This window comes from Canis aureus, chromosome 35 (genome assembly GCF_053574225.1).
Source record: "Canis aureus isolate CA01 chromosome 35, VMU_Caureus_v.1.0, whole genome shotgun sequence".
Classification (NCBI taxonomy): Eukaryota; Metazoa; Chordata; class Mammalia; order Carnivora; family Canidae; genus Canis; species Canis aureus.
This window is the reverse complement of record NC_135645.1, coordinates 3,120,359-3,147,359: the sequence shown is the minus strand read 5'-3', so window position 1 is coordinate 3,147,359 and position 27,001 is coordinate 3,120,359. Positions and strand designations below refer to the sequence as shown.

The window sequence follows — 27,001 nt, the reverse complement described above, 5'->3', positions numbered from 1 at the left end:
ACAGCATGAAGTAGTCTCCCTCAAGTACTCTATTTTTTAAAGTGTCATCTTAAAAATACATAGGAAATATGCATTCTAACCTAGAATACCTGTCTTATTTATGTCTTCATTCTTAACATTTTACTGAGTCACCTACTACGTGCCAAGCACTTGCTGGGCACTCTTACACTTAAATCAACTCTAGTCTTGTCAATTAAGTACACTGTCCCCATTTGCCAGGCTAGGAAACTTTTGCCCAAAGTCATGGTATTAATAAATCAGGCCCAGGAACAAATCCTGATGGCATTCTTTCATCTCCAAAAAAGCCCATCAGCAACAAATGCATCTACCTCATGGTTTCTCTCAGAGCAATCTCAAACTGTGGATCAATAATATAGTAAGTTGCATCCCAGGCTTTCATCAGTTCATTTAGCAAGTACTAAGTGTCTGTCAGTGTCTGGAAATGATAGGAAAACAAAAGGAGTGGAATGGTTGGGATCTAGGTCTTCTTGTTTTTTTCCCACACTATCTGGTAGTTGGTAAGTTTTTACAAAGGAATATACCACCACAATCAACACAATGAATTCATCTAAAACCACAAAGTTTCCTGTTACTCTGTATAATCCCTTCCTCTCGCCCTTGTCACTCCATTCCCCCTTCTCCAGGCAACTGATTATCTGTATCCTGTCCCTATAGTTTATGTTAATTATTATTAGGAATATTTTCAAACATATACAAAAAGTAGAAAAGAATATACTCATGTGCCCATCACTCAGCTTTAATATAATTACCAACACTCAGTCAATTTTATCTAACTCTTCCCATTATTTCTTTCTTTCTTCTTTTCTTACTTTAAGCAAGCAAACTTTTTATTGGAGTATAACAGCCACAGAGACATTAAAGAAATCATAATCACAGCTCACTGAATTTTCACAAAGTCCACTGACTCCTTTAACCAGCACCCATAATTAAGAAATAGAACATTACTAACATCTTCTAAGCACCATATGAAGCCTCACCTGGTCACAATCTCTCAAAGATAACCACTAACACCAGAGATTAGTTTTGTCATTTAATAAACTATTATGGAAATCTTAAAGGGTGCAAAAAAGCATTCAGAAGATACCATTATCATATTCTGAAAAGAGATTTATTGAGCTGTAATATATCCACACAAAAGTATACAAATACATAAATGCAGTTCAATGAATTTTCTCAAAGAGAACATACCTATATAAACAGCATCCCACCCAAGTAACAGAATATTATGAGTACAGAGCCCTTCTATTCCCTATCCATCAGTAATCACTATCCTGATTTCTAGTACATAACTCATTTTGCCTTGTTTATGAACTTCAAGTGATTGGAGTCATGCAATATGTATTCTTTGGAGTCTGGCTTCCTATACTCAACGTTATGCTTTTAAGATTTATCCAGAACACCATGTTCTGGATTCTGGATTCTGTCATAGGAGTGTACTTGGATTTATTGATTCAATTCTTGATGGAAATCTGTGTTGTTTTCAATTTTGGGCTATTAATAGTAATGCTGCTTTAAGGTTCTTGTACTTGCCTCTTGGTATATATATATGTACACCATATAAGCATAAAACTAGGAGTGAAAACGACAATGTCTAGGGTTTGTGTATTTGCAGCCTTGGCAGATACAGTTGACTATAGTGGATGTCCCAATCTACATACCTGCCAGCAGTATATAAGAGTTCTAAATGATCCACATCCTTTTAAGTACTTTGAACAGTGTGTATTTTTCATTTTAGCCAATCTAGGGTGGTTCAAGTGATATCAGATTGTAATCTTAATAATCTTTCTTATGGGTAATGAAACTGAGTACCCTTTCGTATGTTTACTAATCATCTGGATATCCTTTTTTGGTGTGTTAAGTGACTGCTCAAGAGTTCTCCCACTCTTAATATTAGCTTATCTTTTCCATAATAGATTAATAGGAATTCTGTACATGTTAAGCTTAGTTTTCACTTTTTTTTGTATTTATTCATGAGAGACAGAGGGGGAGGGGGAGAGACACAGGCAGAGGGAGAAATAGGCTTCATGCGGGTAGCCTGATGTGGGACTTGATACTGGGACGCCAGGATCACGCCCTGAGCCAAAGGCAGACACTCAACAACTGAGCCACCAGGTGTCCCAGTTTTCACTTTCTTAATGTAGCCTTTAATGAAAAGCAAGTCTTAACACTAATGTAGCCCAATTTGTCTATTTTTCTATCATGAGTAGCGCTATCTATATCCCAGCTGAAAAAGGTTATAGTCGTGTTTTTTTTTCCCCTCTGTGATATTTTCTAGTGGTATCTTCTATTTCACTAACCTTCTCTTTCATTGTCTCTATTCTTCCATTAAGCCTATGTTATATATAGTCTGTATATCAATTATTTTTTTCAGTTCCAGAATTTTCATTTTCTTTTTTTATGGATTGCAATTCTCTGGTAAAAAAATCCCCATCTTTTTTGCCTATTTTCTATGCCTTTTCTACCATTTTCTTAAACATATTAGTCATAGTTTAAAATTTAAAGTCCTGAGGCAGCCCAGGTGGCTCAATGGTTCAGTGCCACCTTCAGCCTGGGGCCTGATTCTGGAGACCCAGGACTGAGTCCCACGTTGGGCTCCCTGCATGGAGCCTGCTTCTTTCTCCCTCTCTGCCTGTGTCTCTGCCCCCCCACCCTGTGTCTCTCATGAATAAATAAATAAGATCTTTAAAAAAAATAAATAAATAAAATTTAAAGTCCTTCTCAAATAACTATTATTTCAGCCACCCAAGAAATTTTTATGGTTTCTATTTTTCCTCTTACCTTTCTGTGATTCTGTGCTATCATTTGGTATGCACTGAACGCAAAACACTATGTATGAAAAACTATAGAGGCTCTGGATGATGTCAATGTCTTTTAAAGAGGGTTCACCCTTTCTTCTGAGCACTTAATGTAGGGGCTGATAACCTAAATCCCCAAATGGATTAGGCCAGCTTGAGGCTGGGTTATTTTATAGCAAGACCAAGATTCTGGCTTTTCAAAACAAATGCTTTCTTCTCTTCTCCATTTCCTGTCAACTTTTAAAATATGGTCAGTGACAAGCAAACGGTCTTACTACTTTAAAACTTAGTAGCAACTACAATACTTTTACAATAATATTTCTAAAATTTTACATAATCTGTTTTAATAGTACCAAGTCTCTATGAATTTCATTATAGACTTTTAGATTATTCACTGTGAATGAGGATCTTTGCTGAGATTGTGCCATTTATTTAACATATAATGTGGTAAAAGCATTTTAATTGCTGCAAACAAAGCATGAATCTCACTAATTACTTCTATAAAATGAGAATAAACACAAATAAGTTACATGTTAAAAATATTTTCCAAGGTAATTTATTTTCCATGTGATGTAAACTAAATTCTTTTAGTGCTTCAGTCTGGTACTAAAGATTGACTGATATGAAATAAATACAGTTTAATTAGTTTTTAAGATAATAGATACTACATTAGAACACTTATATTATCTGCTGCATACAGAAAATTATTCATAATATTCTTTAAAATATTAAGCTTATGCTCCATATTAATAGGCAGAAAAATGAAGCCTAATATTTCTACCTAATTTTTAGCTTGGATTTCTGTATATTTCAGAAAATAACTAATGTAGATTCATTACCATTTTATTTTTTTCTTATATTAGACTTAGAAATATGAAGTTAATAAAAAAGAAATATGAAGTTAATATTGCATATAAAAATAAAATTAAATGTAACATTTTGAAAAATACCAAGAAGTCTTTCAAGAAAACAAAGAATTTTCCAATCAATTCAAAAAAACAAGTCTATGGGAGAAAAAAACTGCAAATCACATATCTGATATTAAATAAATACATAAAGAACACCCAAAGCTCACAGTAAGAACAAACAATCCAATTTTTTTAATGGGTGAAAGAATCAAAGAAACACTTTAACCACTCCCCCAACTATGTACATTTGCACACAGATGGCAAATAAGCACATGAAAAAATGTTCAACATATTTGGTCCTTAATGAAATGCAAATTAAAACCACAGTGACAGACAAGTGCATGCCTCTTAGAATGACTAAAACAAAGAAATGTGACAATGCTAAGTGCTGTCAAGGATACAGATCAAATGGAAGGCTCATAAGTTACTACAGAAAGCAAAACGTGATGTGATACTTGGGAGAACAATTTAATGGTTTCTTAAAAAGTTAAACATACACTTAAAATATGACCCAGAATTCCACTTCCAGGTAGTTTCCCAAGTGAAGTGAACACATGTTCACACAAAAGCTGTAGGCAAATTTTTATAGCAAACATTTATAGAAGCTTCATTCATAAGCACCCAAAACTAGAAACAACCCAAATATACCTCAGTTGGAGAATGAATGAACCAACTGTGGTATAACCATACAATAGAATAGTACTCAGAAGTAAAAAATAATGAAATTCTGATGCATCAACAAAATGGATGACTCAAATGCACTATGGTAAGTGGAAGAAACCAGACTCAAAGATTATCTCCCATATGATTTAATTTATAGAATATTCTGAAAGAGGCAAAGGATAGGAATTGATGAGGGTTTAACATGAAAAAGATACAAGGAATTTGCAGGAGTGACAGAATTGTTCTATATCTTTTTTTCTCTTTCTTTTTTTGAGAATACAAGCTGGGGGAGGGGGCCCAGGGAGAGGAACAGAATCTTAAGCAGACTCCATGCCCAAAAAAGAACCAAACACAGGCTCAATCTCAAGATCCTGAGATCATGACGTGAGGTGAAATCAACAGTTGGATGTTTTAATCTACTGAGCCACCAGGCACTCCCTCACCCCGCTTTTTTTTTTTTTTTAAGATTTTATTTATTCATGAGAGACACAGAGAGGCAGAGACATAACATAGGCAGATGGAGAAGCAGGCTCCCTGTAGGGAGCCCGATGTGGGACCCAATCCCAGGACCCGGGGATCACGACCCGAGCCAAAGGCAGATGCTCAACCACAGAGCCACTCAGGTGTCCCTCACCCTGCCTTTTTAAGTAGGCTGCATGCCCAGTGTGAATGAAGCCCAATGCAGGGCTTGAACCCCCCGAGATCAAGACCTGAGCTGAGATCAAGAGTTGGACACTTAAACCAACTGAGGACCTCATGTTCTGTATCTTGACTGTGGTAGTGCTTACACAAATGAATATATTTATACATTTGTATATGTAGTATATACGATAAAAACAGTAAAGCTTATTATATGTAAATTGTACCTTAGTTTAAAATAATTGAAAGAAGTCTGAAGTCAGGAAAACATACTTCCCTTAAGATGAAAAAGGTAATGAAAATTTAAACTATCTAAATGTTTATCTATACAAAACACTGGAAAAATTCTCAGCTATTTTGCAAAATGAAATAAATCACTATTATTAGCCTGTCTTCCTCCAAAAGATCGAAACTTTCCAACTCACTGATGAATACGTAAGGTACTAGGAACTAACTGAAGTTCTCTTTTGATTATTTTTACTTTCTCGGTGAAGTAGGAATCAGGTAATCAACTGAAAGTGAGAGGGTAGGAGGAAATGTTGGGAGGTTTATGAAAATAAAGAAGGTATGGAATATTGTTTGGGAGTAAGGTAGGCAAGCTCTTTCTGTAAAAGATCAGATAATAAATATTTTAGGTTTTGAGAGTCCTCCAATCTCTGTCACAGCTAATCAACGCTGCTACTTGTAGGGAGAAAACAGCCACTGACATTCCATAAAAAAATGAATAGGACTATGTTCCAATACAATTTTAATTACAATTAACAGGCAGCAGGTGGAACTGGCCCAAGAGCTGCAACATGGACTCTATGTAGGTGAGCGGTAGATTGAATGGACTAAGGAAATACATTATTTCAGCAGGCATTAAGGACCCCACTTAACAGTTAAAGTGACCCTAATTCACTATAGCTTTCTGTTTTATTCCTGAGATGGAAAGAGTTAAATTTCCCAAAGCTGTGATTTAGCCAAGTGAGTACTCTGTAGAGAGAGAGCAAAAAGCATGAGTGTAAAGCAAGAGAGTGATTGTGATAAATGAAGATAGAATTTAAACTGGAAAGAGGTGATGAGGAAAAGGAAAGCTACTGAAAAGGGGTAGAATCACCAGAGTGTAGGTCCTAGTAGATATAAAAGATTGTTGAAACCTAAGCACAGAAGGCATCAGCAGAAGTGATAGGAGGTGGTGCCTGGAAAATGAGAAACTCAAATCATGAAGAGATTAAGGTTTTGTAGGCACTAGCCTATGATATGACTAAGAGCGAGACAGAATGAACGACAAGGTCATCAACAAAGCAGAGGTCTAAGAACTGAGATGGTAGGACTTCAAAGAATAAATTTTGACAGCAGTCAGCAAACTAGTCAATAAAGAGCCAGAGAGTAAATATATTAAGCTTTGTGGGCAAAGAGGTAAAAATCAAGGATATTGTATATATATTTATATAACAAAAGAGAAAAAAACCTTCATATTTTTACTGATGAATTCCACATTTAAATGAGAGTAATAATGATGATAATGATAACATAATAATAATAGAACATAGAATTTTGACCACACAGATGTACTAATGAGAAGACTGGAATTATGTTTTATGGGAAGAGGTAGTCTATCACTGAATTGGGTTTCAAAGTCAGTGTTCCCTACCATCAAAGCTGATGACAAATGTTTATCGGCTAATGTTCATCCGTAATATTTTACATATTCTTTAAAACGGTTTTGTCACAAAAATACTGACATTAATCCATGAAAATGTAATTTTAATTAAAAGAGTCACTCATCACTTGGAAGGCATTTATAGGATTCTGTTAGATTCTTTTCTTGATATCTGCCTTTTGCATGCCATTACATTGCAGCTTAATTACTTCCTACTGAAGATGAGGTAGATGAGGTACGGCTTAATGGTTTGTGAAACACGGAAATTTCTTTTGCATCACATCAAGGTCTAAGATCTGACAAAAACATAGTTTGAGGCTGGAAAACATATCTACCCTGTATCTGTGTAGGAATGGAGATTTTGCTTCTTGTAGCTTGTAGCAGCACGGGAAGTGTAAAAGCAGCATTTTGTGATGCAACATTAGCAGCTGTCAAAACAACTTTACAATAGAAGTTTCACTATAAGCACCGTTTTCCCCTCATAGTATTAGGTTTAATTAAGAAACACTTTCAAGTCTTCAGCAAAAGCTAATTTCCAAAGCCATTTTTTAGTGTGATTGAGAGCAGTTTTTCTCATTCAGAAAAATTTAACCTTAGATCTATACTCACAAACTCCTAATGAAACGTGATCAAATCTAACATTAAACTGTTATACAGTAGGTTAAGTCAGGATATTTGCTTCTGTATCAGACAAAAATTCATGAGAGCAATAATGGTTAAATCCATTAGAGTAAATGAAGATTGCTGTTGACATTACTGGTTCAAGGACACATAATAAATTCAAATGCTTTCCACAAAGTACTGCTCATGTAATACAATGAGTAGCCCAAAAGCTTTAAATGCTTTACATTTTCTCAAGCTTTGTAAATCAGTCCAACTAAACTTTTTCAGCTCTATATATACTTCTCCCACCATGAGCTGGAACACATCTTAGTGAAGTCCACTTTGGATTATACCAAAATAATATTCACATACCATGCAATTCAACCATTTAAAGTGTATTATTCCATTTTGAAAATATTCTTGCCTATCGTTGTTCCACAAAGGCTAATTCTTCAGTCACTTCAAACTTGACATGTTAAGTTTGGTAACATCTGTCAACTCATCGAGTCAAGGAAACCATTTGAAATCACTTGCCTTGTTTTTTAATTGACTACTGATGTTGCTCCATGTAGGATTTTATTTGAAAACCAGGATAATCCTGGTTTATCACAATAAAAGTTTAAAAACCAATAGCCTTACTACTATAACTCCGTTAGTTGCTTGTGTTTAAACTGCTATTAAATTTCACCTGTACTTATTATTCTTCCTTTAAAACATCTTTCACATCCATTTCATTCAATTTCTAGTCTTAATGCCTTGTTCATAAGTTCAGGCCCTCATTACTTTGCCAAAGTATGACAGTGGCATTCCTAAGAAATCTCATTATAAAAGCAATAAGAGAAAAAAGAAAGACTGAGATTAGTTTTAGAAATTATTTCCCTATAGGGGGAAAAAACCTAATAGCTAATTAATTAATCTGAAACTGAAATATTGCTGAACAAATAAATCCAGACTGTTAAAAGAAGCGATAGCTTCAACTTTCAATTCAGCACTGCATTTGATATAATGTAAACTTTCTTTTTTTTTTTTTAAAGAGAATTCACCAGCTTTATTTTTTTTTATTTTTATTTTTTTAATTTTTATTTATTTATGATAGTCACACAGAGAGAGAGAGAGAGAGAGAGGCAGAGACACAGGCAGAGGGAGAAGCAGGCTCCATGCACCGGGAGCCCGACGTGGGATTCGATCCCGGGTCTCCAGGATCGCGCCCTGGGCCAAAGGCAGGTGCCAAACCGCTGCGCCACCCAGGGATCCCTAAACTTTCTTTATACACAATATTCAGGAACATATTTACCATTCAACAACTGTCATCCAAAATGTAAAAGCAAAGCAAATGTAACAGATTAGAAATACAAACTATGATATGAAATACAAGAGAAGAAATGACCCCAAATGCTATTATTGTGCTAAAATAGTCTGTTACCATTGTCTGTTTCTTGGCTACAATCTTATCCTTTTTAATATCACAAAGAACCTAAGTAACGTCAGTTAGCCACTGACCAAGTTCTCCTAAAAATAATAGTCTAAAAAATTAGTCTCAGTGATTAAGCAGAACATCAGGCAATGTAGGTAGGTAGTCTCTACTCCTCCCTGCCACAATCATTCTCTTCTCCACTCCTGCTTAGCAAATCATTTCCTTAATGAAAGCCCCTAAAATGTCTCCTGCCTAGTCCCTAATTTTTTATACCCATGGCTTCTGCATGAAATACCTTTGTATTTTTCACTAAATCCTAACATTTTAAAATAATAACTTTCATTTCCAGGTTCTCAGGAGCCCATCCCCCATTTCCTCCCAATCCTGGCATTAGAAAAATAAAATGTCTTAACAGGCAGGTTTTTCTAGGGATAAATAAGTTAGACCTCAAAACTCAAAGCGTTACTGATCAGGTTCATGATCTCATGTTCCCTCATCAGACTCAAGTCCCTCCCCTCTATCCAATGATAAAGCACTAAAAGGTGATGTAGACAACAACATACCGGACTGAAACTTAAGGATCAAGACAGTTCTTCATTATATAAGCACAACAGGCCTATATAGAGAATAATATGCAGCTTCAAATAGCAATATGTGTTGCTCCTTTTGTCCTGGTATTCATTTTATTTTTTCATAATTCCATCTGTCTTTTTAAATTTTAAATAATTAATCTATAATCTAGTCAATTTCCCCACAATAATTAAGAGTTGACTGAATATATTCTCTAAAATAATTTAAAACACATACTGATCTTGCTCAGCAGTTATTCTTCATGCACCCTTAGAACATCAAAATCAAAACAGATAATGAAAAATAGTTAAAGAAGAATCAGGGGGCCCCCGAGTAACTCAACTCAGTGGTTGAGTATCTGTTTGCCTTTTAGCTTAGGGCGTGATCCCGAGGTCCTGACTCCATCCCACATTGGGCTCCCCGTATGGAGCTTGTTTCTCCCTCTGCCTATGTCTCTCCCTCTCTCTGTGTCTCTCATGAATAAATAAATAAATTTTTTTTAAAAATAAAGAAGAAGAAGTTAAGCCCTGTAGAGAATTTAAAGACAGAGGAAAATACATGGTGGTGGTGGTGGTGGGGGTAAATCAATAAAATTCTATTTAATTTGTCTATGAGCTCCTTTACACAGCTGTGATGAAGAGACAGCAGCAAGTCCTGTAAGAAATAGAGTAGGAAGTACTTTCATCAATAACCAATAACACAAACAACATAAAAGCACTACGGGAGATGAAGCTGGAGAGAAATAACTACCTCCTACTACATTAGGATGTCAATCCTATGATATACAGTTGTTTCTTTTTTTTTTTTTTTTATACAGTTGCTTCTTAACAGTGTCACGGAAGCTCAACTCTCTCCAAAAAGATCTACAGAAGAGTAAAACAAGTTATAAAATATGTAGAAGCAGTTACTATTAACACATCTGCCTTCAAAGAATGTCAAAACATTTCCATAAAATTCCAATCAGAGTTGAAAATGATAATAACACTTAAGAATTTTTGAAAAACAAACTCTTCAGAGATAACAACTAAGGATCTTAAAAGTACTCAGAAAATAAGAAAGAATGACCTTGATAAGTAAATTTAGATTGCCTTAAATATTCTAAATCCTATTTCTTCATCCTGTACCCATACAGTACATTTCGTCACTCTTCTACCAAAGGCCAAAATAAATTACATGAATTCTGAAACTAAATGTCATTAGAAGTCAGTCAAATGAAAAACTTTATCAACAAATAAAAAAACATTTCTGTCAGCCAATTCAGACATCTGAAAACTTAATGAATTTAGATGTGAAAAGCATGAATGTTGGTCATCCACTCAACTGGTTTCTAGAATACTAAGTAGTAGTTGTTAAAAAGACAGCTTCAAATATTGGAGAATCTTGGAGGTCTCCAAGATTGAATTGTGTTTGAATTCAAGGAAGTAATTGGGTATTATTTTTCCAAAAGAATTTGTAAAACAGCATCAGATCCAGATACAACTGTCTTAATGCTTCATCTTCTGTAGAGTGTGAAATAATAGGGGTACAGGGGGGTTAGGGAAAAGCCCACATTAAAGAAAGGCAAACTAACAAAAAAATAACTTGTCTTGTTCTAGACGGACATTTTCTAAAGTAACTGAAAATGATTTAAAAAATTATCAAAACAAACAAACAAAAAAAATCAAAACTGAGAAATCGCTGCCAGAAGTAGCTTTCAAAAAATTTAGGAAGTTCTATGCTATGTGTTAACTCAAATGTGGGGAGTCCTCTTTCAGCTTTTTTCCTGAAAATTAGTGCGTCCTATACTGTTCAAAAATGAAGAGGATCTAAAGTCCAAAACACATAACTTTGTTTCACTGTAATAATCAATGGTTCCCAAGTTTTGTCTACTTCTCACAAACTGGTCAAAACTGAAGCAATATCACATTTCTTGAAGATTAGCAATGTCATTTGTTTTAAAAACTTTTTAAAATACCTGAGTATAAACTTAATTAATAAATTTGCAATTTCCTGAATTATTCTTTATATTATTATAGTTAACAAAATATTCTTCCAATATGGCATTTAAATGCCCTGATATTTTAATATGCTTACAGGATCATAAATTAGGCACTCCTTAGCCTGGCATCAAAATCAGACAACAGAATTCTAAAATCAAGCTTTCTAGTCTTATCTCTTCATCTCCACTCTTACCTCCCCCTTTTCTGTTCTACTCAGAATGGTTATTTACACACTGTCCATCTTGTCTTTGTTTATTCCTTATCAGGTGGAATGTGTTCTTACTCCTCCTACATCCACAGACTTCATTTCAGGTAGCTGTACCCAATCACATGCAAGCTGTAAGCCTAGGTCCAGGAGTGGGGCTCTGCTCTTAGTAGAAAAAAATAAAAACCTTCACATTTAAAACCAAAAGTTTTTGGGACACCTGGGGTGGGGGGGGGGGTGTGGAATCAGCGGTTTAGCGCCTGCCTTCGGCTCGGGGCCTGATCCTGGAGTCCCTGGATGGAGTCCCGCGTCGGGCTCCCTGCATGGAGACTGCTTCTCCCTCTGCCTGTGTCTCTGCCTCTCTCTGTCTCTCATGAATAAAGGAATAAAATCTTAAAAAAAAAAAAAAGTTTTGGGGAGCCTAAGTGGCTCAGTCAGTTAAGTGTCCAACTTTTGATTCACCTCAGGTCATGATCTTAGGGTCATAAGATTGAGCCCTGCATCAGAATCCAGGCTGGGCATGAAGCCTGCTTAAGATTCTCTCTCCTCTTCCTTTGCTCCTCTCTGCCTTTTCTCTCCCTTTCTTTAAAAAAAAAAAGAAAGAAAAAGAAAAACACCCAAAAGTTTTTGTCAGTCAACTCTAAATTTCCTTCTTCTTTTTTTGAAAGATTTTATTTATTTATTTGAGAGAGCAAGAGACAGAGCATGAGTGAAGCCATAGGGGCAGAGGGAGAGGGAGAAGCAGATTTTCCCCTGAGCAGGAAGCCCAATGCGGGACTCATGATCTGGGATCATGACCTGAGCTGAAGGCAGACTTAACCAACTGTTGGTTCAATAGCCTTTCAATAGCCTAACGGTTAAGGGCATGAACTTTGAAGACCTGGATTGTGTCATTAACCAGTTGCACACACTGGGGCAAGCACTTAAATCATTTTGACCCTTAGTTTCCCTATCCACAAAAAAAAAAAGAGTAACAGTACCCCCTTCTCATAGGACTGCTGTGAGGATAAGGTGAAATAACTTATGTACTGTGTTAATTCAGTGCTTGGCACAGAACAGGAACTCAAATTTATTTGAGTATTATTAGGGTTATGATACTGAATTCGTAAGAATTTCCAGCTTTTTAACTAAGTTAAAAGTTTCTGGTTCTTTTAACTTAGCATATCTGACACACTGCTTGTTATCCTGTTATCTGGCATCTGAAATTGTCTTGATAGCTGTCAGATTTCTAATTAGCTACTCTCTCTGTTTCTGAATTTATCAACTGCAGATCTGCTTACCTACCCTTGTCCAAACACATTCCCAACTTCAGTACACCCCAGATTTTTCTCCTGGTCCTGGCTTCATCATGTTTGGGCTCTACCACCTATAGTTCCCAACGATGACACTTAACTGCCATGTAACACACAGACTACAAAGTCTAAATCCAACCTCGCAGGACTATGTAAGTTCTATGTCTTCCATGAAGCCACCAAACTGAATCCTCACTGGTCTATTTCTTCTGAACACCTAAAGCACATGTTGTCTGTGCTACTTGTATAGGATGTGTCAAATTGTGAGTCATGCTGCTCACATGTTTGTTCATTCAGTAATGGTACATAAATAAGAATGAGACCACTTCAAGAGATTCACAATTTGTTAAACTAGAGACTTGTCAAAACAAATGATAAACTCCTTTTTAAACTACAGACACTTATGTACTAACAATGAACATCTCATATGGATTTGAGAAGGGGTATTCACATAAAATATAAGCACTTAATGGAAAACCAGGCAACCTTCCTCATACAGCCTCTGGTTCCCTGTATTTTAGCACTAATGTAAAATGTTAAAATGGAGATGATTTTCAGAATAACCTCTCTGATCTTGTGTGTAGATGTATGAGCTGGGTATGTGATTACTTTTGTATCTTTACGGAGATATTCTGTTATACAGTGTTAAGCTTTTACATGTATTTTATGTGTAATCAAAGCTTTTAGTGTGAATTATCAACAGTTTTGCAGAGGAAAAAAAAAAACGGTTTCTGAATGCTTTGTTAAATCAGACAATGTCAGTGACAGCAATCTGTAGTTCTCTGCTTAATCTTTCTTGGCAAGCTCTGTCCATGCTAGCACTATCTAGCTTCAACAATCACAATGCCAGCAGCTCCTAGTACCGGCAACATCCTCAGTAGCACAAACAGCATTCACTCAGTCCCTTCATCTCCACAAAGAAGGTAACTCTAACTAGGTCTGTAACACTTTCTTTCAGTAAGATCTCCCTATTAAATAAAGCTCATACACTACAGATTAGGGATTCAAATAAGGAGAGGAAAACCGTAAGTTACATTAATAACAAGTATAATGAAGGAAATAGTGTTGAGCTAACTTAGTCAAGGGTGAATCAACATTCTTACTCCACTCCACTAGCCCAACTGGTTTAAAAAAAAAAAAAAAGGCTATTGTGCAGCTTTTTAACATGATTGTGAATAAAAGTCACAGTCAAGAGGAAAAGCAGATCAACATATGTTTTCAGGCATAAAGAAGTGTTAACTTAGGAGACACATTTTCCAGTGTTTCTTCCTATATTTGTATCTATAGAATTGTATACATTAAGAACTAAAGCATTTTTTAAAAAGGGGGGGGGAGAAACTAGTGACTATGAGTTAACTCTGAATGATTTATTTTCAAAATCCTCTTCATTGTGCAGAGCAAGATCATTCTATAAAATCTTCCTCACATGCAAAGATGGCTCATAACATTTTTACCAATAAAAAATTATGCAAACTGCCATACAATAAAATATAACCATAATCTGCTAAAAGAGTCAGACTATCAAGACAGGTATTCTGTGGCTTACTATTTACAGGAATTTAGAGAACGAATATCAAATTAAAATAAAATACTGAAAATTGTATTAGGTTCTTTACTCCTCAAACCCACACCTCCTCGCCCGTGGCAATAAGACTGACATTTTCTTAGGGTAAAATGGTGACAAGGTGACTAAAAAGAATACAACTGGATATATGTCATTCTAATATGTAGTCTATACGATTGGAAGTTGCAAAGGAACAGGCACCTTAGATAAAATAAAAACACCTGATCACATCATAAATCTGCCAGTGACAATGAATGTTTAATCCTGGTGTGTACCTGACCCTAAACAAAATGATCAATTAGATTTTTATCTTCAGGGACACCTGGGTGGCTCAGCAGATGAGCGTCTGCCTTTGGCTCAAGGCATGATCCAGGGGTCCTGGGATCGAGTCCTGCATCGGGCTCCCCGCATGGAGCCTGCTTTTCCCTCTGCCTGTGTCTCTGCCTCTCTGTGTCTCTCATGAATAAATAAAATCTTAAAAATTTTTTTTTATCTTCAACCATGGCTTCAAGTCTTCACCTTCTCACCCATATCCCCAAACATACCATAAGTAAATCTATAATACATTCACAAAAAGATATAAATCTCCCATAGTTGCCAAAAACAGCAGTCCCAAGAATATTTGCCCTTTTCAATGCCTTAGGCTAAAGGAATAAAGCTTTAACCAGAATTTTAGGCATAGCCTCTGGATGCAAAAGTACTCTCCCTTAAAATGACATTTCGGAAAAAAAAAAATTTTTTTTTCATAGGCTAAGCCAAATTTTGGAAACATAATTGATAACCTGTCCAGGCTGAGTTTTAAAATTTTCTATTTGAAAACCAAATCAAGCTAGGTTCTCAGTTTTCAAAAGCCACAGATTGCTTGACTGCTGGCAAGAGTAGCCAAGTAGGTAATGATTTTTAGTCATGTTGCAAATGGAGCAGAGTACAGGCTTGGGGGGCTGGGGAGACTGGAGGAGACAGTACAATATATATAATGAGACCTAAAAGAATGAGGCAGGCAGTTAAGGAAAATGGAAACTGTACGAACTAGCAGCTCTTCTCACAACAACTTTGAGAAGAACTAACTATTGTGATGCATTCTTCTAAACTAAGAACCTACGGAGAGAAAGCCTTGACATGGGTAAACTTTAGAGCACTACGCCCTCTCCAAAAATGAAAGCCATTTAAAACATGAAAGAATAGGACTGAATAATTAACATTGAAGAACATATACGTGGTTCTAAATATACACCTTCAGATAGGTATAGGTTCTAGTTATCTTGATTACAAGACAAAAATACCTTACTGTCCATAGACTGAGAGTCCATAAAAGGAACCAAGAAAATGAAGAAGGAAAGCCAATTCCCTTTTTATCAGCTCTACCTGGGGCATTGTGGTGACAGTGAGCAGTGAAGCAAAACTGAGTCTCCATAAGAAACCGTCAGTGACCAGTTAAGGAACCACAGTGACCGGTTTGCCCTGGTTCCTCTCAATTTCTTCTCTCCTTCGAACTGTATTGTCTATAACATGAAAACCCCAGCCTTTGCTTCCACCCCTTTTAGATATTCTAAACCTGGTTATGGCTTAGTGGCATAGCAAGAAAAACTCAAAAAGATCAAAAGATACTGTTACGCTCCTAGTCCCATTCTGCAGTTAGTAATTTCACATGTGTACCTGGAGTCACAGATTTAGACTGGAATCTAGCTCCATCATATATATACTAGATTATACACATTTAGAAAAGTTTCTCAACTTTTTGTGTGCTTATTACTTCTTCATCTAAAAAAATGAAGATAGCAATAGCTCCTCTCAAGCTTAATGTGAGAACTAAATGAGATATTAACAAAACATTTAGGACAATATCTGGTCTTAGTAAATTCTCAATAAATATTAACTATACCAATTATAATGTTTATATCCAAGATACCCACCCTGGCTTAGCACTGTTGTTTTTACAGTGAGGTTACAGAATTGTGACCAGCACATTAAAAAAGAATTTACTAGAACAGAACAGAAAATAGCAGAGTGCAATATGGGAAAGTACTGTTTCAAAATCCTTTTTGTCAGACCCACACAAACTCTCTCTCTCCCCTCCTCCTCTCTCACATGCTGCTGTCTTTCTCTCAGCTGAGCATCCTGCAGTCTTCCTGTGTCGCTTTCCCTCTGTAACCTTCAACAGCTAACACATCTGGCTCTTGCTCAAGGGCACAAGAACATGTTGTATAAAACTCTACAACACTCATCACACTGTGCCTGTTTATACGTATGTCTCTCCCATTAGAATATAAATTCCACAGAAACTATTTTTTTTAAATCTATTTCTGATACCTGAAAAATACTGAAGGCTCAGTAAATTTTTGTTGAATGAATGAGTAAATCATCAAAATTTAATGGTATTAAAAACGTGCAAAAATTTTTAACTGCTTTATCATTATTGGATCAGGTTTTATTACTGTAAAGAAATATAAATTTAGCTGTTAAGTCACATAAAATCAATAAAGTTGGTCTTCCAAAGTGCCTTTCCATCTGGAAGTGATGAATAAACGTTTACTTAAGAAACTGAAATAGGTGTTATACATAATAATCTTTGAAAAGTAGAACTTTATTTAAAGCACACGGATGTGCTGCACAGTTGAAGTTGTACTTAAGGAGACCAGCCATATTCATGCTTCTTTATTAGGGACAAAGAAAGGAAAGTGATTAGATGGAAGAAGTTGCTTCTTTTACGTGACAAACTGTCTAGGATCCCCTTTCACAAGTACTGTAGGGACCATGAGAACACATCTAAATAACAACAATGGGCAGGTTCTGCTGAAGTACTTAATATAGAGAAATATGAAGAACTTTCATATTTTCAATATTCATATATCACCATCATTCTCAATTCTACTTAAATGTAAGAATCAAAGTAATACAAATACACCAACTCTTCTTTCATTCCATCACAAAAAGGCAAAACATTAGAAGTAAATTCTAAAGAAACACTTTTCACCATGCTTACAAACATCAAAGTCAAAAGCTGACGGTCTACTAAATCAAGGTTACATATAACACTTGGTTATACGCTTGTCAAAAAATTTGTCAAAAAATAAAACAAAATAAAAGTCTGCTCTAAAATGAGACTTAACTTTTTAAGGTATGGGTTCCTTTAAAGCGATCTTCTGAAATACCTGTTTCTAAATCAGTACTTAGCTAAAACACTAAAAGCTCCAATTTATCAGGATTACAACTTTCTTAACACAGTAAAATATATACATAAAACATTAGCACTTTGCTTCTTCTCCAGACTAAGAATAAGAATGATAGTTTTACCTAACCCTACACTTATTAAATATCTTAGGAAATAGCTAGTTCACAAAAATCTCCTTTTGTCATTTCAAATATATTTTAAGCTGTTAGGAAACTCTATTTGAAAGTAATTTACTGGGCTTGGACATTAAAGCCAAGTCTTAACAGTTGGGACTGATTTATTGAAAGAAAAAATAAGAGTTGTGATACATACTCTTAAGAAATAAAACCGGTAACAGTGGCAACACTCTGCTGCTATTTGTTAACCATTCTCTCCTGTATTTGGAATGGGAATTTTAATGACCCTAGGAAGGGTGGCAACACTCACCAGTATGAATCTTCTCGTGTCTCTGTAGCAGGTACTTCTGTATGAAACGCATGTCACATTGACTACATTGAAATGGTTTTTCACCTTAAAATAATTTCACATCCACAAATTAGTTACTGGATAAAACACAGTTTATAGTGACTATTTCTGAGGAAAGATAAATCTTAGAAGCCCAAATTCTGGAAAATTCCAAATTATCTACACAATATTTTTATACTGTTCATTAATTTAATACAATTTTGCTCAATTTTCCCCCACAATTATAAAATTCACATTCTCACAATCACACATAGATTAAATCAAATCCGCTCTATATCCAAAAAAAAAAAAAAAAAAAAGAAAGAGAGAAGAGAGGAGAAGAAAGAAAAAAAGAAAGGAAAAGAAAAAAGAAACAATTTAAAACAATGTAAAAATCAGGAGACTAAAAAGGGCTCTGGGTTCTCTACTGTGTTTTAAAAGGCTCCTCTCTCTTTTTATCTGAAAAAAGACCCGCCTACCTTGTTCTCCATGGCTAACTATCCCTTTATATGCCCTTTCAATTATTTTCTCTGGAACCTTCAGAACTTTCGAACATCTTCTCCCCCCTCCCCCCGCCTTTTAAAAAAAATCTTGACATCATTCTTCCTCTGCTAGAACCCTTCCTTCTAAGTATTCTTGAGGTTTGCACTATGCAAACAAACTTTTCAGAGATCCTAAAACATTCTCACCTTATTACTTTTTCTCCTTCCTTTCCAACCATAACTTCTGAAGAGTAGTTTACTTCAATTCTCAAATTTTCCACCACGTGCCTGTGCTTTAACCCTTATACTCTGCTTTCTTAAAAGCTATGTGATCTCTTTAGTATTTATTCCAATGTTTTTTTCCCCCTCAATTCTCTATCTTCCCTGCTGGTTGTGTCATTGCTCATCACACCCTCCCTTGAACTGTGTATTCTTTTAGCTTCTGAGACACTCTATTGCCTAGTTCATTAAACCTACCTTACTCCTCTATCTTCCTCACCCCACATCCCTTAATTTAACCTACATGACTAGTCTGTTTCCCCAAGGATCTGTGATTAGTCCTTAGTTCTCTGCTCTCTACAATGTCATGGTCTTAATGATCATTTTTTAATATTTGAAATTCATATTTCTTAAATTCATATTTCGAATTCCATCTGGACGTCTTGTAGAGAAAAATAAATGTTGACAGGCTTTTAATAATACATTCTTTAACTGTTTCTCTAGCTGAAAAGAACACATTAAGCCAGATAAGTGTCCAATTAAGACTAATTAATTTTGCACGTCCCTGCTCACTGTTTCCTCATTTAAAGTTTTTCCTGGTTTCCTTCTGACATTCTGGCCTGTGGTAATCTCTGATTTAAAATGCCAGGTTAGCTACAGTCTTAGAAATGAATGACATTTACACGAGAAGGTGAAAATAGCAACAACAATAATCTTAATGGCTATAAGCCCATTTTAATTCAAGAAATACCTGTATGAATGAAGACATGTCTCTGTAAGTGATAGTTCGTTCTAAAGGCAGCATTGCAGTGCTCACAAACGTGAGATTTAGGGGTTTTCAAACCAAGTGATCCATCCTCATTTATTGTAAGGATCTAGTTTAAAAAAAAAAAAAAAAGGTAAAAACAAAAGAAGTTTTAAAAACAATACTAACCTATAAAAAAGGTAATGCCTTTTAATGCAAATAATGCTCACCAGAAATTATGAAAATTTTTTCCCTAATCTTGAAAAGGCTGTTAGAATAATGTTATCATTAACTGTAGAAAAGTACAATGTGACTCAGTAGTCTGTCCCCTCTTCTCCAAAGGTAATCTCTGACAAGAGTCCCTAAATGCTCTCTGCTGGGGTGATGATAATTTTATTTTCAATTTCAAATTCTCACATAGGTAGGACAAAAGTTTTATGCTTTGGATAGACATGCAGTAAATATCAATCAGTACAGGACTGGCTAAATGATGGAAAATGAAAGCCATTTATCATTATGTGGTTATAAAATTAAATGAGAAAGCTCCATATATACTTATATGGGAAAAGCTCCAGGATTTATTAAGTATGAAATACAAGGTTTAGAATACAGTACATAATTTTGCAAAGTTTTGCACATAAGAAAGTACATCCAAGGATACACATTTGTATATGCATAAAAACTATTTAAGAAGGACACACATGTAATGCATAAAGCCTCCGTTTGTGATGGCTGGGAAACTTGGCAGAGGGAAGATAAAGTGGAAGGGGGACTCTATATTGTTTATACTTAAACACTTTTCTGAACCATATAAATGCTTACCTATTTTTTTTTTTCTGACTAAAGAGAAAAGAGCAACCTAAGTTTTCAAGTCATCTAGCATAGAATTTGAAATCTGGTTCAGTCTAGGATCTCTAAGGTTATTCATTCTAGGACTACTAAACTATTGTTGAGCAAATTCCTAAAAACATTTGCTGGATAAATAGAATGGGTATTGGAAGGAAGATAGGTGATGACAAATCGTATCTTCCTGGGCTTCCTGAGGTTAATATTATGGGCCTGGTCAGGATAGTGCCAGAGAGAAGCTCACCTTTGGGTTTCACGTATTCCAATTTCTCAACCATTTGTTCCACATCCAACATTAAACTGTCTCTCTCATCAGACACATGGCAGAGTAAAAACAATCATTTTTTTTTTCTCATTACTGAGGAGACTTACAACATGTCAGAATATGATGTGAAGATAAGCAGCAAAGAAAACCAGTAGGAGATCAGATCATGAAGAGCATGGCAAGTAAGAGGGAAACAATATTGGAGGTGGGCACATGTAGCACAGGAGCTACGAAACTGTCTCCCACACAGGATAGAAAAATCTAGGGAACATCTCGAGAAATACAAAGGCCTGTGGAAACTGATTAGGGCCTGTAAACACAGCTATGATCCCCTTCTCAAACCTAGAAAAAAGGAGAGCTAAAAGGGAAAAGGCTTTAATTTTTGAAACATTTTTTTACTTTAAACTCAAGAAGACAACTCAGCCTGTACTGTATGTAAATCAATGGTAATTATTATGCAAATTATACAGGATATTTGGGTTCTGGGCAAACTGCCAATGTGACCAACAATGCTTCAAAGTCTATGCACCAGAGCCATAAAGAGAAACATTTGGCACAAGAATGGAAGTGGGTGTCACAGCTTCCTGATGAGAGTCAGTGAGAATAGAAAGTTCCATCCCTGGCCAGTCGGTTTAAATTTTTTGATCCCGCTAAGTCACAAAATAATATGCAAGTTAACACTGTACAAAACAAAAAAACATAAAATCTTTCCAAAGAAGATTCAAAATACTTCTAACATAAAACAAATCACAAGAAGATGTTAAACATTTTATATAAAACAGAACTAGAACAAGATAGCACCAGGTATTTTTTCACATATGTTGATAACAAATAAGAAGATCCAAGTGCCAAAACACATGGCAGCTCAGTAGCTTTCTGTGGCATAGCAACTGCGAGGAGAGTCTCTGTAAGGAACAAATGTGGCCCAAGTTACTTAATGTGAAACGGATGTTACCCCTGACTGTACAAAGCCCTTTTATGAAGAGTTAAGGAGTTCTAGGTCATTGTTTTCTGGCAGTGGAGGTAATGCTGCCTTTCACTGTGGATTCAAGCCTTAAGTCAAGGTGGATTTTATGGATGAAACAGCTAACACTGGCTTGTGAATAAAAAGACTGAAAAATCTAGCACATTTAAACGTTCAGAGACAGAAAAATCAAATTCTTAGACATTTTATATTTATTTATTTTTAAGATTTTTATTTATTTATTCATGAGAGACACACACAGAGAGGCAGAGACATAGGCAGAGGGAGAAGCAGGCTCCCTGGAGGGAGACTGACAGGGAAGCCCAAGGTGGGACTAAATTCCAGGACCCCAAGGATCACACCTGAGCCAAAAGCAGATATTCAACCACTGAGCCACCCAGGTGTCCCAACGTTTTATATTTACTATTTCTTTCCCTTTCTCTTTTTTTAGGCCAGAAAAACATATATTTGTATTATGGACACTGAATAAAATTCATCTTGTCTCAGAAGAGCACTAGTGGCTCTTCCAATGTGTAATCTGTTTTAAATATAACCACATGATTTTGTCTTTTTTTTTTTTAAGATTTTATTTATTTATTCATAAGAGAGAGAGAGGCAGAGACACAGGCAGAGGGAGAAGCAGGCTCCATGCAGGGAGCCCAACATTGGACTCAATCCCGGGTCTCCAGGATCAGGCCCCGGGCTGAAGGCAGGAGCCAAACCGCTGACCCACCCAGACTGCCCGATTATCTCTGCCTTATTCACCACTATTACTCCCAGTATCCAAAATGGTGTCTGAAACATAGTGAGACTCTATAAAATGTCTAATGATATTGTTGCCTGCTACCTATACCAAATACCGTCACAGCTCACCACTTTCATTCTTTTTAAAGATTTTTGCCAAATGTGATAATTTCTCAAGGTGATAATTCCCAAAACTTCAATTTCTCGAAGCCACTAAATAGTGCTATAGAGATGTGCCTATACAAAGAACAAGGCCCTTAGTGGATAAGAACTGGCACATTAATATAAGCAAAATTTTTTTCCTTGGCATAGCCGTGGTTTCCTTTCTTGTTCACACCCTTTCAAGATCTTTGAGTAGAATGTGATCTACCTGTTAAATGTGTTTGCCTTAGAGATTAGCAATCTCATTTGCTACTAAACCAGTACCATGAAATACTTTTGCTTTTCTTTCTCCTCTCAACACATGAACATTATTACAACTAAAGACTTTAAATTTTAAGGTTTAAATCCTAAGATGCCTGCTATAATATTTCCACATGATTTATCTTACTTCCTCTCATTCCTACTTTTGGAGAAATATGGTATATTATAAAGACCAAGAAATCAGGCTTTATCAAGAGTGCAGAAATTAGTAATAGTCTAAACAGTACTTAACATATTTGATTTTCTTAACAGTTTATAAATTTAAAACACAATTTTTCAGTAAAAAAATTTAAAACCAAATGGAACTCTTCAATTAATATGCTTTCTTAACTTCATGGTCTATTAGTAGATACATTTTTTGTTCTGAGTCAAATCTATTACCAGCTAGCTACTATATACAGTGATGACTGTCTTAAATAATACATCAATTTTCATAAGGCAAAGCACTAACAAAGCTTTATGAATTTAGAGATTTTTTACTCAAGTGTCACTGCTACTGAAGAACCTAACACCCTTCAGTGAGAAAAAGTTTTGCTGTCTAAAAGGCAGAAATGACTTTCTCCATTCTCTTTGTTACATACTATTAACATTATTAAGGTATATTTTAAGGTAATGATTATTGGTTTTATCATACATTTTCAACCTAAATAATCTAAACCACCAAAACCTAAAAGACAATGTAGAGGAGATGGTTTAAATTTCTCATGTATTCTGAGTCAGCTCACTGCAACTGGGGGTAGAGAATGAGATCTTCAAAAATTCTCTTTATTTTTCAAATCCAATTAGAAATTAAATAAATAAATAAATAAATAAATAAATAAATAAATAAATAAAAGAACAGTGCCATCCCAAAGACATACAACAAAATAACATAGCCATAACTGTCCACAGCAATAACCAGCACAACATCTGAGCCTCCTGGTCACCTCTAATATCCCACCCTGGCACTGTCAGTTTAATTCTTGAAGATTTTCACTATCTCTCCATACTAGATTTTACACATTACAAATTTCATTTTTAAACAAGCTTTTGACAGTTCCAGAACACAAAAGTCACTCTATTGTAAGCATGGTACAACTACTAATACTCAGCATAATAACCCTGAGTTTTGGAAAAGGTCTTTTAGGTTTCCTATGTATTTGGCAAAAAAAGTATGTGATATTTTTTTAAAAAAGATTTACATCAAAATGTTTTAAGTTAGGATTCAGTTTTGTGAATCCTAATATGTCTTTCTCAATGAGAGATATTAGTAAAACCAACACATGACTTTGTCAAAGTCAAGTTATAGGTAATTTACCCAGAATACATAACTCCCTAAGAAAACCGGAGAAATAAAATACTAATACACTACTTTACTTTTATCTTCTTCATTTTTCTCTTAAGTAGTGTTTTGTACTTCCATTCCCCATATCTTACAATCAGTTCTTCAGCTTCAAAGTTACTTCTTCCACAATCAAGTCAACACACAGAGAAAATATGAAATATGCCTGGTATATCTATTTCTCTATATCCTTTAATTAAGTTTTCCTCATTTATATAGTTCAATTTAAGATCTTTTTGATATCTACATCGCAAATCTTCTCTGGGAACTAATCGTGTATAATTATTGCTAAGAAAGGACTCTATATAATTTATAATCTATTTGATTTGTGGAATACTTTGGTCATTCTTGAGTTCAGCAGAACTCTGAATAATCAATTCCTACTCAGACCGTGTAAAGGGTTAAACAAACTACAGCTCCTTTCTTCCCACCTGATAAGAAATTCTGCACATAATAGGCACCCAAACTGCTGAGGGAATGAAAAAGGAGATACATTTCAAAATAAGAAACAAGGAATTAAAAGTACTCTGCTCGATCTCATGCAGTTACTAAGACATTTGAAAAGATCCATACAACGTATACAATACTGGATTAAGGTAATATTGTTATATTTTTCTAAAAAAGATTCTTAAAGTTCATTGATGTTGACTCAATAATCCTCACAGAAACCTTCTGTGGTGAGAAACATTATTTCCTAATTCACCTAACAAGTCAGTATCAAAGTCAAGTGGTAAGAGCCATTCCTTACTTCTTATTCCAGAAGCTTCTAGTATTGAGACTTGAAATTCTCGGAGTTCCTGAGTGGCTCAGTCAGTTCAGCAGTTACCTTAGGCTCAGGTCATGATCCCCGGGTCCTGGGATGGAGCCCTACATCAGGCTCCCTCTGTCTCTCTGTCCCCTCCCCCTGCTGTGCGTGTGTGCACACACTCTCAAATAAATAAACTCTTAAAAAAAGAAAGAGAGAGATTCCAAAACGTAAACGTAAATCACAATTGCCTTGGACTCTTTTCAGGTATAAATGGAAACCCCCTCAATAAGCATCCCCAAGGACAGGACCTCAGTATATGTAACTGAAAAAATTCTATAGGTGACTCTAATGAGAGCCAGGAGGAGACCCACTGACATGAATGCAAGAAGAATGAATTAAGTTTACTAAGACTTTTCACACATTTCTGATAACTTTAGTTCTCCACAGCACTAATTCACAACAAAACGAGATCTCAAAGGGGCAATGGAACTAGGTACAGCAATGTAAAAAAGAATAGCATGTCATTAAGGAATGAGACAACGAAGCAATTAAGCGTCAAGAAAACACTTAAAGTCTACCAGCCAGGAGTTTTCAAGGTAAGGGGGGAAAAGTCCTAATATCTCAGTCCTTCCAAAGGGCGCCATTATAATACATATGATTTTTTTTAAACGTTTACACACAACAGATATCAGACTAGACATTATAGTTCAAATGCACTATATTTAAAAAGAACACATTAAAGATCCCCAACAAAGTTAAAATTAAATTAAATTTGACATTTAAAAGGGATAAGATTTTATTATGCAGAAAATTACTTTCATGTTAGCTTAATCCATAGTACCAAATAATTTGACCTAGCTAATATTCCCTAGCTTCACAACTCTCTTCTTCAGGCATGCTGCCAAATGTATTCTGGCAATTTTCAAATACCGAATTTACCTTTGCCATATTATAGAGGCTTAGAAAGCAATTACTGCTTAAAATCCATGGCAGCTAAAGATGACTTAACATCACAGAACTTTACTACAGAGCTGATCCTGAAAGGAGTTACATGGATCCGTAAGCTCTAATATTTTAACCAGAAGTCTATCACATTAGTTATATTTCCTACACAGACCCCCAATCTAATAGGACACAATGATGGCACACACTCAAAATATTCATAATGGCCAAATTCAAGATGTGGGAAAGGTTATGGGGGAGAGTAGAGTCCTCTAAGCATAATAAATTATAATTCTTAGTGAAACTTAAAAATGTTTTTAAGAAATTTAAAACAAGCAACACACTGATTTATAAATGTGAGATAAGCTTTTCTTTCTCTTTTTACAAAAAGCAGAAACCTGTTACTTTAATGAAAAATATCAAGTGTCAATTCTTCAAAACATGCTTGAGAAAATATAAACTCACTGGTTCTGCCTCAAATTCTAAGACTTCAGACACAAAAACTATTTATCCAAAGATTGTAGACCAATGTTAAAAACCATCCACAACCATTCTGTTACATGTAACATGTCATGACAATTTAAAAATAATTGTTTCTGTTATTCTCACAACCTCATCTTCCATTTTATTCCTAGTTATTTCACTCTCCTAAGAATTCCCTAAAGAGACCTCTGCAAAACATTTTCTTATATATACTTTAAATAGGCCAAAACTTTCATCTAGCAATTATATATATACTTACATAATACCATTAGAAATAGTCTAATACATTATGAGTTTATCTACAAATTAGACAAGCAAAATAGCTTAAGACCTCTAAAAATCTGATCTATATTTAGAAACACCTAGAACATACCACCAACTAAAGATTCCAAGTAACACCCTAGTAGAAAATAATAATCTGAGTTTTAGTCAGAATTTTAGGATACAAAAAAAAAGCAAACAAAAAAAAAAAAAAAAAAAAGAATTTTAGGATACCTTATACTCAAGAATAGCACCAGAAAAAAAAAAGGTAATATCAAGAAAACTGCAAAATTTTCCAAATATTGTTTTTTTAAAGACTTTATTCCCCATAGATTGGCAGCAAACCCAAAATAACATAATTAGTATCGTAATTTTATAAATTTTTTTCCTCAAAACCTTGTATTGTTCTATATATGAAGAACTTGATTTATTCGTTACTGTAAAAAAAACAAAAATATATAAGTCACTGAGAAAAAAGTTAACCCCAAAGAAACAAAGGGAAGGAGAAAGCCAGGGAGGGATTTTACAAACACAAAATATAAAATATAAAATAATTAAGGAAGAAAAAAAGTTTAGTATGGACAGTAACTAAAAAAATTAATTAAAATTTAAACTATAATGAAATGTGCATCTTGCCACAAAAA

At 35.1% G+C, this 27,001-nt stretch overlaps 1 protein-coding gene across 4 annotated transcripts in view; it reads right to left on the bottom strand.

Annotated features, from left to right (window-relative positions):
- The window catches only part of ZNF148 (zinc finger protein 148), a 121,514-nt gene that overhangs the window by 13,885 nt on the left and 80,628 nt on the right, over positions 1-27,001 (bottom strand). For all 4 annotated transcript variants that reach the window (XM_077884080.1, XM_077884077.1, XM_077884078.1 and 1 more), the window contains 2 exons: positions 19,367-19,490; positions 17,897-17,980 (listed from right to left, as the gene is read on the bottom strand). In XM_077884080.1, coding sequence (XP_077740206.1) covers positions 17,897-17,980; positions 19,367-19,490 — 208 coding nt within the window. The remainder of the gene's footprint in view (positions 1-17,896; positions 17,981-19,366; positions 19,491-27,001) is intronic.